Below are 15,608 nucleotides of genomic sequence, written 5' to 3'. Positions count from 1 at the left end.
ATCAAGATACTGTGGAAACAGTCTCAAAGAAGTTCAAAAGAAAACAAAATGAAAAAAAAGTGATAGAAATAGAAAATAAAATTTAAGAAAAATACGGCATATTAAATCAATAATAGATCACAGCACAAATGGGAACAAATCCCCCAGGTTTCCACTGGCCGTCTCTGCTCCTTGAATTAGAAGCTGTGTGCCTGTGTAGCCACTACAGCACAGAACCAGCAACACTGGCCAAGATCCTGGAGGCAGCCTAACCATGGGAACACAGAACACTGTACAGTCGTTCTATCCTAACATGAAAGCAAATTAATTTTCAGGTTTTCACAATAACATACTATTTCTTCCACTTGCACTAGTTAATTTACAATTACTTAAGACAATTTAGATTTATGCTACATACACTTTCAATAAGATTTGTTTTCTAACAAGCTTTCTAACTTACATCAGCCCAGCAAGATCTGTTTGCACCAGCAGTACCACTTACCACAACGTAATTGTTTGAGAGTTTATAGACAACAGTAAAATTGAAACGCCCTCAAAATAGAAAACTCTTTATTACAAGGGAGGATACAAAAAAATGTATTTGTTACTCAGCTGCAATCTCAGGTCTCTGTACTCCTTGAAGACTTCCATACCACACCCATAATTGCTGTTGTTGATCTTCATTTGCGATAGTCAAGCAAACCAACTACATGCAAATTACACATCATCAAGGAACCTGTATTCTCTCTCTTCTGCTAGTTTAAACATTTATTGATTAGGGAAGCTGATTTATGATACTTCATCCATGTACAAATATTAGCACATTTTAATTTTAAAATCTAATTTTATTTCAACTTTTTACCTAAATTCTACTTCTTCATGTCCTGAACCTACTCTTATCTTTAAAAAATAAGAACAGGTCTGAATAAAACTGAGAGACTGTAAAAGCAGTGAAGACAAAGGAATGCCACCAGCTGCACATTCACTTTGCTCTCAGTAGCTGTGGATGTTGTCATGTGCCAATAGGGTGAAAAGCTCAAAGGAAAGTGTTTCTATTTAAGGTTAAATAAACAAATAAAATCAAAAGTACACTTCCCTCTCCAGAGCACATAAACCTCTGTCTAAACAAGTACCTAGTGTATATAAGAGGGAAAAATCTGAAGTGGGAACAATTGTTAGTGACCTGAGGATGTCCAGTCCTTAGAACATCAAGGTGCTGAACAACAGCAAGCAATGAAAGTAGAAATTTAGATACCACCCTGTGTACAAGCAACAAGGCACATTTCTTCTGATGTTTAATGCTCTCCAAATTGCTTGTTCCATGTACTATTTATTCTAAACCATCAGTTTCAAACACAAATCTGTTGAGCATAGGAAATAAAGGACTCAAATGAGGGCTGCAAGCTGAGCAAGCCTTTGAAGTGTTTAAATGACCTGAAGTGTTGGGCACTGTCACCTTTACAGAACCATATTCATGCCTTTTTCTGTGCTCTGTGGGTACCACCAGTATATTGAAGAAACATGCCAACTCATCTATTGTCTACTAGTACAGATTTCCAACAAAAGTTTTGCCTGTATTGTGGATTTTTCATATAAAGCAGACCAGTGAGACAGTCCTGCCTTCCAAATATAGAACCGAATAATACATGAGTTAGTATCTTCCTAGGCTGGATGAATTAATGGTGCAAATTCAGGTAATCCTTTAAGCTATCTGTACATTTCTTGTTTGAGGAAGTAAAACTTAATAACCACTTTAGTTGTGCCAAGTTGCTATGAGCTCACAACTTCCCTGTATAGCTAAACATGTCTTTTTCTAGTTGTTATTCGACAGTAGTCTTTATAATTAAAAAAAAGATGGATGCTGCTAAGAACTTGGGCAAAACCCTTCCTGAAGCTCCCTCTGGCATCCTCTGTCATCAAACAACATCACTTTTTCAGAGAGTACAGGTGCTTCTTCTTCCTGGCAGTCAAAGAACATGCCATTTACAAGCCTATTGCCAGCACCACAACGTATTTCCAGGAGGTATTCAGAGCTAATTAACTGCTTCAGGAGTCAGCTGCTGCAGCTTTGGTCATGACACAGAAATAAACAAACAAAACAGTCTTCTCAGTGATTTTGAGGCACCATTAGAACTGCAACCATCTGAAAAGGCATTTGTTAAGTCCTAAGGCCTACAAACCACTTCTCTGACCCCACCGGAAGACACACTATTCGGTGGCCAGCTTCAACAATGAGCATATGAAAAATGCAGCTTAGTATTTATGACATAAGGCAGCATGCAATACTACATAATGTGCTGTGGAGAAACAACCACTCCCTCCGAGCTTTCAGTTTCCTGTATTTCTACTCAGTATTCTGCCCCATACATGTTATGGGATATAAAAACATGACCTAGGAAATGCAACAACAACATCCTTTCTAAACAGCTCTCAGTTGCAGTGAAAGATCAGCATTCAGTCTCTTCCCTCCCTCATTTAGGCTAACCCTGAAGAATCCTGTGAAAAGCAGTGCTGTTTCAAAGAAACATGGAAGTGTTGTTTTCCTACCAGGTGTAAAAAATTGAATAAAAGAAATTAATCATGAATTATTTGAAGAAAAATTTCACATAACATGCGTGAAGAATGCTTACATAACTGATAGTGCTAGCAAAACTTTAGAAACAAATGCAAGTAAACCGATTATTGCTGGAACTAATTTTTTCCTGAAATAAATCTAGATTATAAACACTGAGCAAATAATTTCATATCCTTGAAACAATTAATTCCTACATCTTCTAGATTGTACCTAGCAAGCTAATACTTTTATTAGAATTACACAAAGAGAATTTTCTTAAATGTAATTCTTTTACACCACTCTTTTATCTAAAAATTGGTTCTCAGTTGATTGGATGGTACTTTAATAGTATTTCAATTTTATGTAATCATTACTTTATATATTGTAAATTAATTCCAGTGAAATACTACTTTATTTTCAATTTCTATTACTCCCATGATAGGTGTAACAGTAACACTACTGTACAAGCATACCACTGATTCAAATCATATGGTTTATATTTTCAATGAATTCACATATGTCTTTTTAGAAATATATAATCTCAGGAAACAAATTCTCAGTAAATACTTCTACATTCAGAGTGTAAATACCTCGGTTCTGTCAGAACCCTAGCTCCTTTCTACTTCTAAGTAACAATTAAAAAGTTGAACCTGAGTGAAAATTGTAACAGAAAAAACCCAAACAAGTTTTGATACTTTGTAGCCAAAACTAGAAACAATATAACCAACCCTTAGGACTTAATAAATACAGAATATGAAAGCTCAAGTGCAATTCACAGAACTTTCAAGTCTCATCTCCAACCCTTCTGTTGTGAAGGGACTAAAAGGAAAGCAGATGGTAACACTAAGGGAAACTAACCACACTACCCAATCACAGCATTCTAAACAGCAATTTAGTACCAAAAAATGTTTTGACTCAAAGCATATGGGAAGCTGTGCCCTGCTCATCTGCAAACACATTCCCATCACTTAAGTGCTGTGGTGCTAACATTTTACATTCCACTCAGATGCTTTCCTGTCACAGAAGAGAAGGAATAAGTTTAGCTAAGTACAAAGAACAATATAATTGGTGCATATTATTTATTAACACATATATAAAATTAACCTGGTTAAAATGGCACACAACGAAAACATTAAAATCTCAAGAAAACACATGGGGTCCACTCACCAGGGAAGTTGTCTGAAGACCTACAGTGAGCGTAGCCTGTAGGCAGGTTCCCTGCTTCTGGGAAATTAGGGTTCTTGGCCATTCTGAACAACAGACAGATTGAACAGCAAGCTCATAGAAATGCTATTCAGCAACATCCAGCTGCACAGCAACAACTGGACCATTTCCTGGAACAATGCATTAAATACACACCATCAGAAACCATGAGCACAGAGCCTTATGAAGAAAGTGAGAGAGATGCATATTTTTCAATTCATCTTTTTGCAGAAATTCTTTAAAAAATTTAAATCCTTTAAAAAACCTTCAACTTAATGGGAAAACTTATGAAGTATTAGAACCGTATTTCAGGAACCGTATTTATATTTTGAGTCATCATAATTTAACTTGGACCATTCATATTTTTTACCATCACAGAAGACAGTAACATTTTGCCATATTCATGATAAGCCACAAAATTCCATCATGACATTTCTGCTACAGCATTAATGTCCCAGAAAACACCATTTTCCCATATGGGTGTCCTAATTAAGCTAGGTCTACACAAACTGTATCACACATATTTTATTGCCTACACAGACAAAATTTTCCAAGTGTTCTTGCCTAGCTAAAGTTTTGGGAATTCTGTCTGGATTTTGGTGGGGGTTTTTTGGGTTTTTTTTCACGAAACTTGGCAGTTGCAGACCCTTCTATTGCACAAGCCTTTTTTTAAACAGGAAACCAAAACAAAACTGTAGGATCAGGAAACAGAGAAATATAGAGACTTGACTTGCTTAAATACATAACCAACATAATGAGTTTCTCTCAACAAGCACAAATTATTGCTAACCTTCCCATCAAAACTGTCAGGAGGAAAAATAAACTGTATTTAATTTGCTAAACAGATGATATCTTGACCTATGAATTCTCTCATAAGGGCCACTCTAATTTTCCTTATGGGATATGTTAAGAGAACAAAGGAGGAGAATGTAGAAAAACCATATTTTTAGGAATCTCATGAACTAGAAAGTAACCACACCTTAATCCTGCAAATCAAATCCAGGCTTTTGACAAAGAAAGTATCCTGCTTTTTGAAGATCAAAATGTAATATGCAAGTATCTTTCCTATAAGTAATGCACGTTATCAAGCTGGCCTGTGTCATCAAAATATATTCAAAAGTCATTAATGAAATTCTTGGGGTCTTCTTTGTTAAATTTGAGTAAGCATCTCAACAGAACACTTCAAGCACCTGATTTACAGATTTGTAACAGAAGACGCATTAAATACACCTGCTTTGTGAGCAGGATCAAATTAAATCCTAAAACACATAAAAACTTAAATGATTCCAGCACAGGAGTTTAGGAAGGTCTGTGTGCTACACTTATAAAACACGAGCAAAGAGCATTGCTCAGCAAGCGAGATCACGGACAGATTGCTAACAAGTTAACATCAAGTTGGGGGTTTTTTTAAGTCTGATAATATGTCTTCTAAGTTAAGAGTAATTTCAATGAATCACAGTAGTGCGTAACTTGCAGAGTGGTTAAACTACTACGACAGCAAAGCACCAGGGAAAACATTGAGTACGGCGAGAGCATCAAAATACTGAACTTATATTTTTTAAGACACAAAATTAGATGAATTAGAATTCGATGGCCACAGCAGGGCCTTAAGAAGGCAGCCAGGGGCAGGACGAGGGAGAGGCAGCTCTGGCGGGCGCGGACCAGAGACGGCGGCCGGAGACGGCGATGCGCCCAAGGTCGCGCCCGGGATAGCCCGGGCCGCCACCGACTCCCGGCTCGGGAGGCGACCCCAGCCCGCCCGGCCGCCCCCTCCCTCGCCTCCACAATAAGGCACAGCAGCTGAAATCGCTTCCCCGCCAAACGCGCCCGGCGCCTTCCCCGGACGGCGGCGCTCCCCCAGCCCACCTCGGGTCGCCCTGCCCGCTCCCGGCGGGAGGCGCCGATGGCAGCACCGGGGAACCCCGCGCAGCCTCGGGACCCCGCTCGGCGCCGGGGCCGCGACCGCCGCCCCCCTCCCGCCCGCGGGACTCACCGGCCCCGCCGCCGCCGAGGCCTCCTCCCCCCGCCCCGCCGCCGTCCATACGTCACCCGGCGGCGCGCTGACGTCACGGGCAGCCGCGGCTTGCGTGTGACGCAGAGCGGGTCCCGCCGCGCCGCGGGAGCGCTCTCACCGCCGCCGCCGCTCCGCTTCCTGCTCCGCCCATGGAGCGCCGGCGGCCGGGACACAGCGGCGGTGCCGACCACGGGGAGTGTGAAACAGCGACTGGTGGTGTTTAACCTTCCCTGCCGCCCCTGTCCGCTGCTCCTTGGCTGCATTCAAAATCCTTATCTCTATGGCAGCGGCATGCTTAGCTCCTGCCCTTCGGTGCGTGTCCTGCTTTCCTGCGTCAGGAGAGCCTCTCCCAGCGGGAATGGGGAATGTGGGCCTGGCGCTACGAAACCGTGAGAATGACTTCTGCTGCACTGCATGAAGCTAAATTTAAGCCCTCCGAGAGGCAAAGCACTACACGCTCTTTAATTCCATGCTTTATTTAGCAGAAAAGAAGCCTTCCTTGGAAGAAGCAAAAATAGTGGCCTGAAATCAGTGAGAACACGAAATTATTTCAGAAGTTTTTCTACATCTAAAATAGTTTACATTGTTGCAGATTAAAAGACTTTAAATGTTAAAACATTAAATGTTTTGCTTTAGTAGACTATTCTTGGATTTCCTATCTGCAAATACTGGTTTAAATTCTCAGTATGACAAGCAGAAGCAACTTTCAAAAAAAACCCCAAACCCACACGTTGCTCCCTTCGTGACGCTGCTGTAACTAGATGGTAGATGCCAATGGTTTTTTTACTAGTTTCTTCTTCGTTACCTTACACTCTATCATGTCTACACTTTGTCAAGCAAATAAAAAACCAAAGGTCACTACAACATTAGCCAACATGCTTAGAGTAAATTTTCATTAGTAAGGAGGGAAGTTTTAGCATAGCCTGCTCCTACTTATGTAGTTATCCACTGAACTACATGATGTGTGCTAATGTCTTTCCAAACAATTCCATGGGGTGAGAGTATGGGTGTTAATGTCTTTGAAACAGTTCTTAATGTCTCTACCAACTTCAAGCCGAAGGTTTGTTACAGAGCCCAGACAGTTTCACTCTTGAAACAGAAAAATGGGTATACACAAGTCTGAGTTTCTGAACTTTGGAGGAAAAGAGCAGCTTTAAGGGGGAAGATGTGGTAGGCGGTTCAGAAAGGCTGTACCTTCATAATACCTCAGCTAATGGGGAAAGGAAGAGGGCAACATGTGGCCGAGAGTTTATAAAACAAGGCTGCATCCCCGGAACCTCGAGAGAAAACCCTGCAGGCATGTGCCCCAGTGGGCTCCCTCCCTTTATTCAAATAAAGTTGCAGGACTCTTGTCTCCTTTGTGGACCCTGGCTTTTCATAGCACTGCTTTTCCGCTCATCTGGGATCTTTCCACTCCCTGGGTCTGGCACACAGGGAGGAGCTGGGAGGAGTGCCTCACACAGTTTTTAGGTGACAGCTCCCTTTGGCACTGGCAAGCTCCAGGCAATTGTGTTCCCAAGACTGTCCAAGAGACAGATGTGGACCAGTGAGGTGTGTGAAGGGTACAGGAAAGGACCACTGAAAATTCCACTGCTATGTACAATGATTCAAAACAGAATTCTCAAAGCAAAACACGGACCCTTTCAGTCATCTAGAATTCAACAATAAGCAAAGCAACAGGTCATCGTGCTTTTTGGTAGTTTTCACCAATGCTTTATTGAGAAGTGAACTGCAATTACGCTATTTGTTAGCCTTTGGTTACACTACACATTATTTGATAGCCACATAACTGAAGAAGTTAGGTGCTACTCAAATCAGAGTAAGACAAGGCAGAGGGAAGAATTTCAAACTTCTCATAATTTACACTGTTTATAACATTTCAAACTGCATAAAATCAAATAATTTGTGTAACACATGAAATTGCTACATGTTTTCCTGCTGCTCACAAGTATGTACCATCACTTGTTTTGGGAGGGCAGATCAAATGCCCTAGTAGTAGGGAAGTGTTGTTTCAGATAATCTTTTTCATTAATTTTCTAAGGCAGAATATACAGAGCATTTAAGTCAAATATAGCCCCAGGCTTCTACTGAAACAAAAATTACAAGTTCTTCATAATGTTGAAAGAGACAAGGATCACTATGGGTTAGCAACTATGAGACCTCTTCTGTCAATCAGCAGTCTTCTGAGCTGAAAGACTGAATTCTTTCTGCCGTACAGATTTATTGCCTCTATAAAATTTCTTTTTGCAAGAGTGTTTAAGGCTGCTCCTTAAAAGAGTTTTGCCTGGAATAATGTAAGTAAAATTATGACTTTTATAAGCATGCTACTGCTCCCACCAAAATTAGCCTGACATTTTATTTTGTAGTATACATGACAGGACATGAAGTCTTCAGGGTATTCTGACTTCATAAAAAATATACTGAAGCTTCTTTTTGGCTCCTCCTTGATGCTTATCGGTCATAACACGGATTTGTTGTTGTTAGTTTGAATCTAATCAGTGTGAGATGCAGTGAATTTCTGGTCACATGTTTTTGACAGTGTTTATTGAAATATTAACATCATGAATGTTCAAGAGGAGAATCTAAGTGCTCTTCCAGAAAATGATTGAGTATTCCTAACTGGAAGCAATTTGCAGTAGCATCACAGGACAAGGTAAAAGGAATCCAAGTGAGGTTCCAGGGGATAGTTTTGAAGGAGACTCTGAACATGACTGATTCCTCTCTATTAAGCAAATTTCACAAACACTGTTACAGATTTCTCCAGGACTCTGAAAGTAGGCCTCTCTTATATACAATATACTTCACTATAATTAAGTGAGAGTCACCATATGGTTAGGATTCAAAATTTCAATCCAGTAGCCATCAGGATCCTGAACAAATGCAAGTCCTTTCATTTTACCTATTAGGAAAAAAAAAAGAAAAAAGAAAAAAAGATAAAATTAAGATTGCATGGCTGGTTCTAAATGTCAAATATGATTACTTTGAAAAATATTTTTCCTTTTTTTCTTTTTGCATGAGAATTAGTTCAAATTTAGACAGATAATTCCAAAAACATCCAGATTAGTTTTTAATCAGCATTAGATCTTTGCATGCAAAACTGTCAATTCTGCTCTCAATAAAGCTGTAGTTAAAAGTCACTTTGGAATTCCATCTTTTGTTGATTGAAGTTTTTTTGCATATGCCCCTGTAACTGTTCATTCTCAAAATTCAGAAAATTATTTTTGTACTCTGGAGATGTTTCGGTATGTTTTCTTAAACTGGCTTTGCTGGTATGAAATCCTGTGCTCCTCTGCCCTGTTCATCTCCCATAATTCCTGGCTCTACACTGAAATTTTACATAACATTTTTACCCCTGACATGGTTTACAGTACACTTCTGCATCACTTCATAAAGCAGAGAAATGCAGGATAGTATTGTTACAAGTTTTACTGTTGGAAAACATATTATTCATTGAAACAGGGTGCCCAAAAGTTGTTTTCAACAGTAGATCAGGACAGCACAGCTTAACATGTTATCTTTAAAGTGTTAACTACATACTTGTAGTTATACTTGCTCCATTAAGTTATTTACTGTAACAGAACCAGCCTAGCTCTTAATATATTCTAGTGACAAAAACAACTGAGAAAATAGATGTTTGATCAATAAGGCAGGAAAATAAACCCCATGATCTCCCAGCCTGCTGCGCAAACAATGTGAAGCCCAAAACTTCCTATTCCTCCTTGGCATTTGCTGCATCAATTTTGTTTCTGAATTTTGAAGAGCTTTTGTACTGTCCCCACCTCTTGTCTGCTTCAGGAGTTCTTTCTTGTGATTCCCTGCATTTATATTCTAACCTTGTTCTTCTATGTACTTTCATTCCTACCACTGCACAGCTCTAAGTCAGCAACTCTCATTTCAAGCCTCTCAGGGTTTAAAAAATGGACACATTTAAAAAGGCTCAGAAACTCTAAAGTGCTAGAAATACCAAGATCTATTCTTAATTCAAGAAATCAAGTTAAGTTTTCAGCTGCATTTCTTATTTTGCTTCAGCTGACAACACAGTGAATAAGATGAAAATCACTTAAGTCTCTTTTCAATTACTAGTATTACATGTCTGTTTTTGAATGCATCAGTCCTAAAAATCTCATGAGTCTTTTAATGAAAGAGAATCCAGCTGAAAAATGTAAGACTTCTCACCACTTCTGCATTTTGGGATATTTTCACATAGACCTTCTCTGCTTAAATACTCTCTAGACATTTGTACTTTACATTATGCAAGTCAATTATGATACAGACTAATGGGGCTATTCCTATCAAAGCTGACAGAACAGCTAAAAATATAATAACTAGTAGGTTGTATAGTAGGTGTTAGGTGGATTTACATGAAAACAGCCAGAAAAGTCAAGAATGACTCAGTTTAAATGGGTGGGAACTAGTATGTTTCTGATTTATTTTCCTAAGACAAGAACCAAGCAGATGTGCCATGTGAATTTGATCCATGTTACAGTAAACTCTGTAACAACTCTAGGCAGTATACATGACACGTAAACTAAGACATCAACAGAGAATGTGAATTTTACTGAAGGTCAGGCTGCTACGTAGCAGACTGATGTATTATTGTTACTGGGATGGATCCATTGCCAATTTTGCCCACTCCATAAGAGGGGTGCAGGGGTAACTGATAAACTTCTAAGCAGTGGCAATTCCTAGCAACACAGTTCCCAGCTTTCCAGGAAGATCTCCTAGAACATATTAAAACCCAGGAAAAAGAAAATTACTTGCATTTCCAATCAAGACTTACCATCATCTGGTTTCTTCACAAATTTCACTCCTAGTTCTTCAAACCTCTTACAAGCTTTATAGACATCAGGAACAGCAATTCCAATGTGCCCTGTGCAAGAAGATAAAAAGAGTGAAGTGCATTATGAGTATTGCTGAGTGTTTTGTGAAAAAAAGTTTGTTTAGTATTTCATGCTGCAGTTCACATAACTGCATTTAAGAACAAATTCCAGAAAGAAGAGCGTTGTATTAACATTATTCTTCAAAGAGTTGTCTTTTGATAATGCCTTTTAAATACGAATGTTAGAGTTGAAGTATCTTATGTTGTTTAGACACGAATTTTATTTAGAGTAGGAAAAAATAAGATTTTCAATCAAATTGTTATATCGGTATTTTCTTCCTTGAAGCACAGCTCCATAACAAGATTTTGTTGTATTTGCTCTGTTTAACAGCACATGGAGTTTATCATTAATGCTGTTCTTGCAGAGACTGACACTAGTGCTATGCAAGGACTGAGTTTACAAATCAATTCAGGAGCTTTAAATGTCAAGCAGCTGGACCGAGTGTGAAACTTATTTCACAGCAGTGACCTTTCAAGCACTCAAGAGTATTAAATCAAGCCACACAAGTAATATCCGTAGTGCTAGAGACAAACAGAATTGTCGTTCTACCTTAAAATCGGTAACTAGTGGATTATACAGCAGAAATCCAAGATTAAATCAGTTTAAGCACCATGATAATCTAATACACAAGCACAACTGCTGTTCTTCACTCAGTAGTTACAATTAGCATGTGTTTGCTTGCCAAAGGATTAGATTCTTGATAAAGAGTGTAACTATGGCTCATTACTCTGAAACACATTGGTTCATTAAATTTCATCATCTTTCACAGTATACATGCTGAAAGAAGAGAGATAAAGGATGAAAGGCAAGTTCCCTTCTTTGGAAGACTTAGTACACTTTATTTCAAAGCTTAAAAAGTATAAACACAGGACTAAAGACCTACCAAATCCTCGAGGATCTGAATTGCCATTGTGATAAGACTGACTGTCATCATTTTCAGTGCCCCAGTTGCTGTAAGAAGTAATTATTACATATTGAAGAAAAGCATTAAAATTAACAAATCCTAAATGTTCCGTTTCCTTGGGAAGGGTAAGTTGTTTCTCCTAAGAAACCAGAGAATTTCAACAGTTGGCTGAAATCATTAAACTACAAAGATCTTCCCTAGTCATGGGATCCAAGGGATGGTCTTGGGGCTAATCCAATCATGTTCCCATTCTTTCACTATTATTTAGGGTCTACATTTGAATGAGTCAGAAATACTCCTGTCTCATTCAGATTAGAGAGAAGGTTTTGCTGCACAAATCAGTTTATCTACCCATCACTGGAGAACAAGTGAGGCTAGCAGGTCCTGGAGTTAAGTAAGACAGCATTTGGAAGATTGTTTCTGCACAATTATAATGATTAGTAGCATTAACCAAATTGTCCTGTTTACAGGAAGCATATGTTCTGACTTAATACCCCTTTAGACTAGACTCCAAAAGCAACAGTTACCCATTATTAGGACGCTTTGGGGATCCAAAGAAAGGTCTAGCCATGTTGGGTTTCTCTAAATTACTTACCCAGATGGCATGCATATAAAATATTGCAAGTACTGTTTCATATTAATGTTCACCTAGCAGCTTGAAAGAGCTCTGAAAGAGGGAGATTAACCTTTCCAAGTATCTGAAACTCAGATATGTTGTAAGGATGTATGGCAGTGAAGATATATCCACAGCAATGATTAAATTCTTCATTCAATCTAATGGGATTTACACTTATCCAATACTGTTTAATCACTGTTAGCTAAGTGTCATCTCTCTTTATGTAAATACTTACTGTGTCAGTTCAAGTGTAGCTTTTCTAGAGAAGGTCCAAGGCGTTCTCTCAGCTTTATCTTTCGGGATATCGTTTTTATCTTCATACCCCAGGAAATAGAGTGAGAACTTCATAGTAGGAAAGTCAAATTTTTGAAGCAGTCTAAATGGCGACAATTATTTTGAAATAGTAACTTAAAAGGGTAGTCAGTAGCTGGCAAATAAAGCAAGATGCTTCCCCTATGGAAAAATTATTTCCATGAATTTTTGCTCTTCTATAATCCACACCTTAAAATAGCTACATTTTAAAGTATCAAATAAAAATACTCCAGAACACATAACAAACCTACCAAACTTTAAAGAATCAGATGTGTAAAAACCAAACTACCAGTAACTGAATAGAAGTCAGTACAAAGGCTTGCATCTTCAGGTTATTACTCTGTTACTTGACTGTGTTTTCACCGGAAAACCTTGAACCACCAAGGAATAAAAAGATCAGCTTTGAATCTCACTCATCCTAGAGAGCTCTTTGGTAGCAGACAAAGTTTAAGAACACAGCAAACATACCTTTAGATGAAATGCATTTACAGTTTCAACAGCTAGCAAAAATGATAAAATCCCTTTCAGATGTGACAATTTAATCAGTTGAAAATACATGAAGCATACGTTTTTATGTAGGACATTTAACTGGAACAAGTAGACATGCGAAATTAATTTCTTTTTTACAAGGCATTTAATTTTTATTTTCATACGTTTTCACTACAGTGGAAGTGATTTATTTTACTTTAGTCTGGAGTCATTTCAAGATGTTTAAAAACATTGTATTTTGTTTTGAAATAACTCAAATGCTAAGAATGCACAAAAAGCTGCAGCATAAACGTTAAGTTACTGCATGGCATCTGCCTCTCAAAAGCCTTCTCCAAAACACTGAAGCTGGACTTTGTCTTCACCCTTTATTGCCTTGTTCTCATGTGACTGGAAGCAGTCATAAGCCATCTCTGAGAACTAGCAGAAAAAAACGAATTTCAAGATTTTAAACAATGACTCCTCATTATAAGCACAGTCATAAAAGTTACCAGTGAGCTGTAGGCTCAGTGAAGAGGAAGTAAGCAAGCTGTACCCTGATAATTAGTGACCTATTTAAGAAAAAAAGAAATTTCTAGCCAAGGCAAATATTACTTCATTTTCAGCTGAGGCATCTACAGCTTACTGCCAGACCATCCAACTAAGCATCAGCTGATGGGCCAGCATTGTTTATGTAGTCAGACCAATTAGTATAATTGCATAAAAAAAAAAAATTATTTTCAGAAGAACAGAAGAAAAAACCAACCTTAGCATGGCACACAAATTCTACTCACGTCATTCCAAGTATCCTTGTATAAAAATCCAATGACTTCTTAGGATCCTTTACTCTTAACATTGTCTGCTGAAATATGAAATCCTGTGGGGAAAATGGGTTTATTCTTTATACATCAGCCAGAATTGAATTATGGGTATTAAAAAGATGCCAGTAAGTAATGACTCTAAAACTAGCAGGTTCAGAAGTAACAGAGAACTACATTAAGTCTAAATAAAACCTTTTGTCCTGATTCTATACATACAGATTTGTGTGACAAATCTTTAGAACAAAAATAAACAATCCCATGAGTAGTGTCATTCAGTATGTATTATCAGATGCATCAAAAAGAGTATCCTTATATTTATTATTCTTTTATAGGACTATAGCATGTATGAACAACTTTACACACAAGCACAACAGGCACATGAATATTCAATATTGAGCCTCCTAGATTCCTGAGCTCATTATTTTTATTATTTCATGACACAGGTATTGAACTTCTGTCAAACTTGATTGTATCTTGGCAGCAAAACCGGCCTGCAACTCTGTAAGGGTATTTTCTTGAAGCCCCAGAGTAACTATATACCAAGAGGCTTGTGAGCGACCAAGTGGATAAAAAGTGAGTGGTAGAACAGTTGACAGAAGTAACGGGAAAAAAGGCCCAAAAATATGCAATTACAAGGCTCTTCTAATAAAAAGCAGAAAGGTTTGGGGCATTTTGACGGGTTTTTATGAGCCGCTCTGGCAGGGATTGGCCGAAGCGCCCCGCAGCGCTCGCTCAGAGCCAGGACAGGCGCGGGCCCGGCCGAGCGCGCCCCGCGGGCTTCAGGGGCTCTCAGGGACCGGCCCGGCCCGGACCGGCCCGTCCAAACCTTCCAGGACCCCGAAACCCGCCGGGCTGCCCGGCAGGACAGGCCGCCAGGGCTGCCCCGTGCCCGGCCACACTGCGCTGCCCCGGCGGGACCCGGCCCGGCCCCATGCCGGCCCCCATGGCCGGCACGTCCGCCCGGTGAGGCGCCGTGAGGGCACCGGGGAGCAGCGAGGGCCGCGGCCCCGGGGCGCGCCCGTCACCGCCACCCACCCCACCTTGGTGCTGGCATCCGGCTCCGAGCAGGCGGCGTAGGCGGCCTCGTCCGTGAGCCCGCTGAGTTCCGCGGGGGCCGCCATGTCGAAAGAGGAGGGCGGGGAGCAGGAGGAGGAGGAGGAGGAAGGGGAGGAGGAGGAGGCGGGAAGGCGGCGCCCCGCCCCGCACCGCACCGCCCAACCCAACCCGCGGCCGCGCCGCTCCGTCTCAAGGATGCCCGAGGAGTGCTACGGAGGTGTAGGAGCAGATCGAAGTCTGCTAGTTCATCCCTAACACATAGAGCCCCTCAAGCTCTGAATCCAACTTCTCAAAAAATATTTTTTTTTCTGTTAGCCAGTAGCTATATCTGCACAGTTATAATTTAGCAATTACGTTGTGAACGCTGTCTATTTGGCTAATCTTCTGTTTTAAGGAAAAGAGAAAACAATCCTAAAATGAATGCGCTCTCTGGACGAGAGCCACCAAGAGTGAAGTCAGCAAAACTGAGCAGTAAGTGGGAAAAAGGTAATCCCAGCAATGGAAAATCGTGACCACTGACTCATTTTCCACCTAGTCAAAATGGATCCCAGACTGAAATGGAAAGAAGAATTGCACCCGTGGACTAATTAGCATTAGAAGTGAGAGATACAACTAGCAAATACAGGGTTGAGCACTAATTAATAGAAAAGTTATGTCATTTGTAACCAATGAATGCTGAGGCCCTTGTTGAAATTTATAAATACTGTAAAGATTTAATTATTGGGGAGCCAGCATTTTGTGTGTTACCACCCAGGCCCCTACTTGGAGCAAACTAGAATAAAAAATAAAAATATCTTGCGTCCA

At 39.9% G+C, this 15,608-nt stretch overlaps 2 protein-coding genes across 3 annotated transcripts in view; both read right to left on the bottom strand.

Annotated features, from left to right (window-relative positions):
• BTBD9 (BTB domain containing 9) overlaps positions 1-5,787 on the bottom strand; it is a 114,916-nt gene extending 109,129 nt beyond the window's left edge. For both annotated transcript variants that reach the window (XM_088161286.1, XM_014893174.2), the window contains exons 1-2: positions 5,730-5,787; positions 3,701-3,867 (exon numbers count right to left, since the gene is read on the bottom strand). In XM_088161286.1, the coding sequence (XP_088017412.1) occupies positions 3,701-3,782 (82 nt within the window). In that variant the 5' untranslated portion in view covers positions 3,783-3,867; positions 5,730-5,787. The remainder of the gene's footprint in view (positions 1-3,700; positions 3,868-5,729) is intronic.
• Positions 5,788-7,437: 1,650 nt separating this feature from the next.
• Positions 7,438-14,949, bottom strand: GLO1 (glyoxalase I). The gene is made up of 6 exons (XM_014893176.2): positions 14,789-14,949; positions 13,722-13,804; positions 12,386-12,526; positions 11,514-11,581; positions 10,531-10,620; positions 7,438-8,649 (listed from the first exon to the last, which is right to left on the bottom strand). The coding sequence occupies exons 1-6, from the start codon at positions 14,867-14,869 to the stop codon at positions 8,561-8,563; spliced, it is 552 nt and encodes a 183-aa protein (XP_014748662.1). The 5' UTR covers positions 14,870-14,949; the 3' UTR covers positions 7,438-8,560.
• Positions 14,950-15,608: the final 659 nt, after the last annotated feature.

Source organism: Sturnus vulgaris, chromosome 3 (genome assembly GCF_052056855.1).
Source record: "Sturnus vulgaris isolate bStuVul1 chromosome 3, bStuVul1.hap1, whole genome shotgun sequence".
NCBI lineage: Eukaryota > Metazoa > Chordata > Aves > Passeriformes > Sturnidae > Sturnus > Sturnus vulgaris.
The sequence above is the reverse complement of the archived record's forward strand: the minus strand, read 5'-3'. Positions and strand labels throughout refer to the sequence as shown.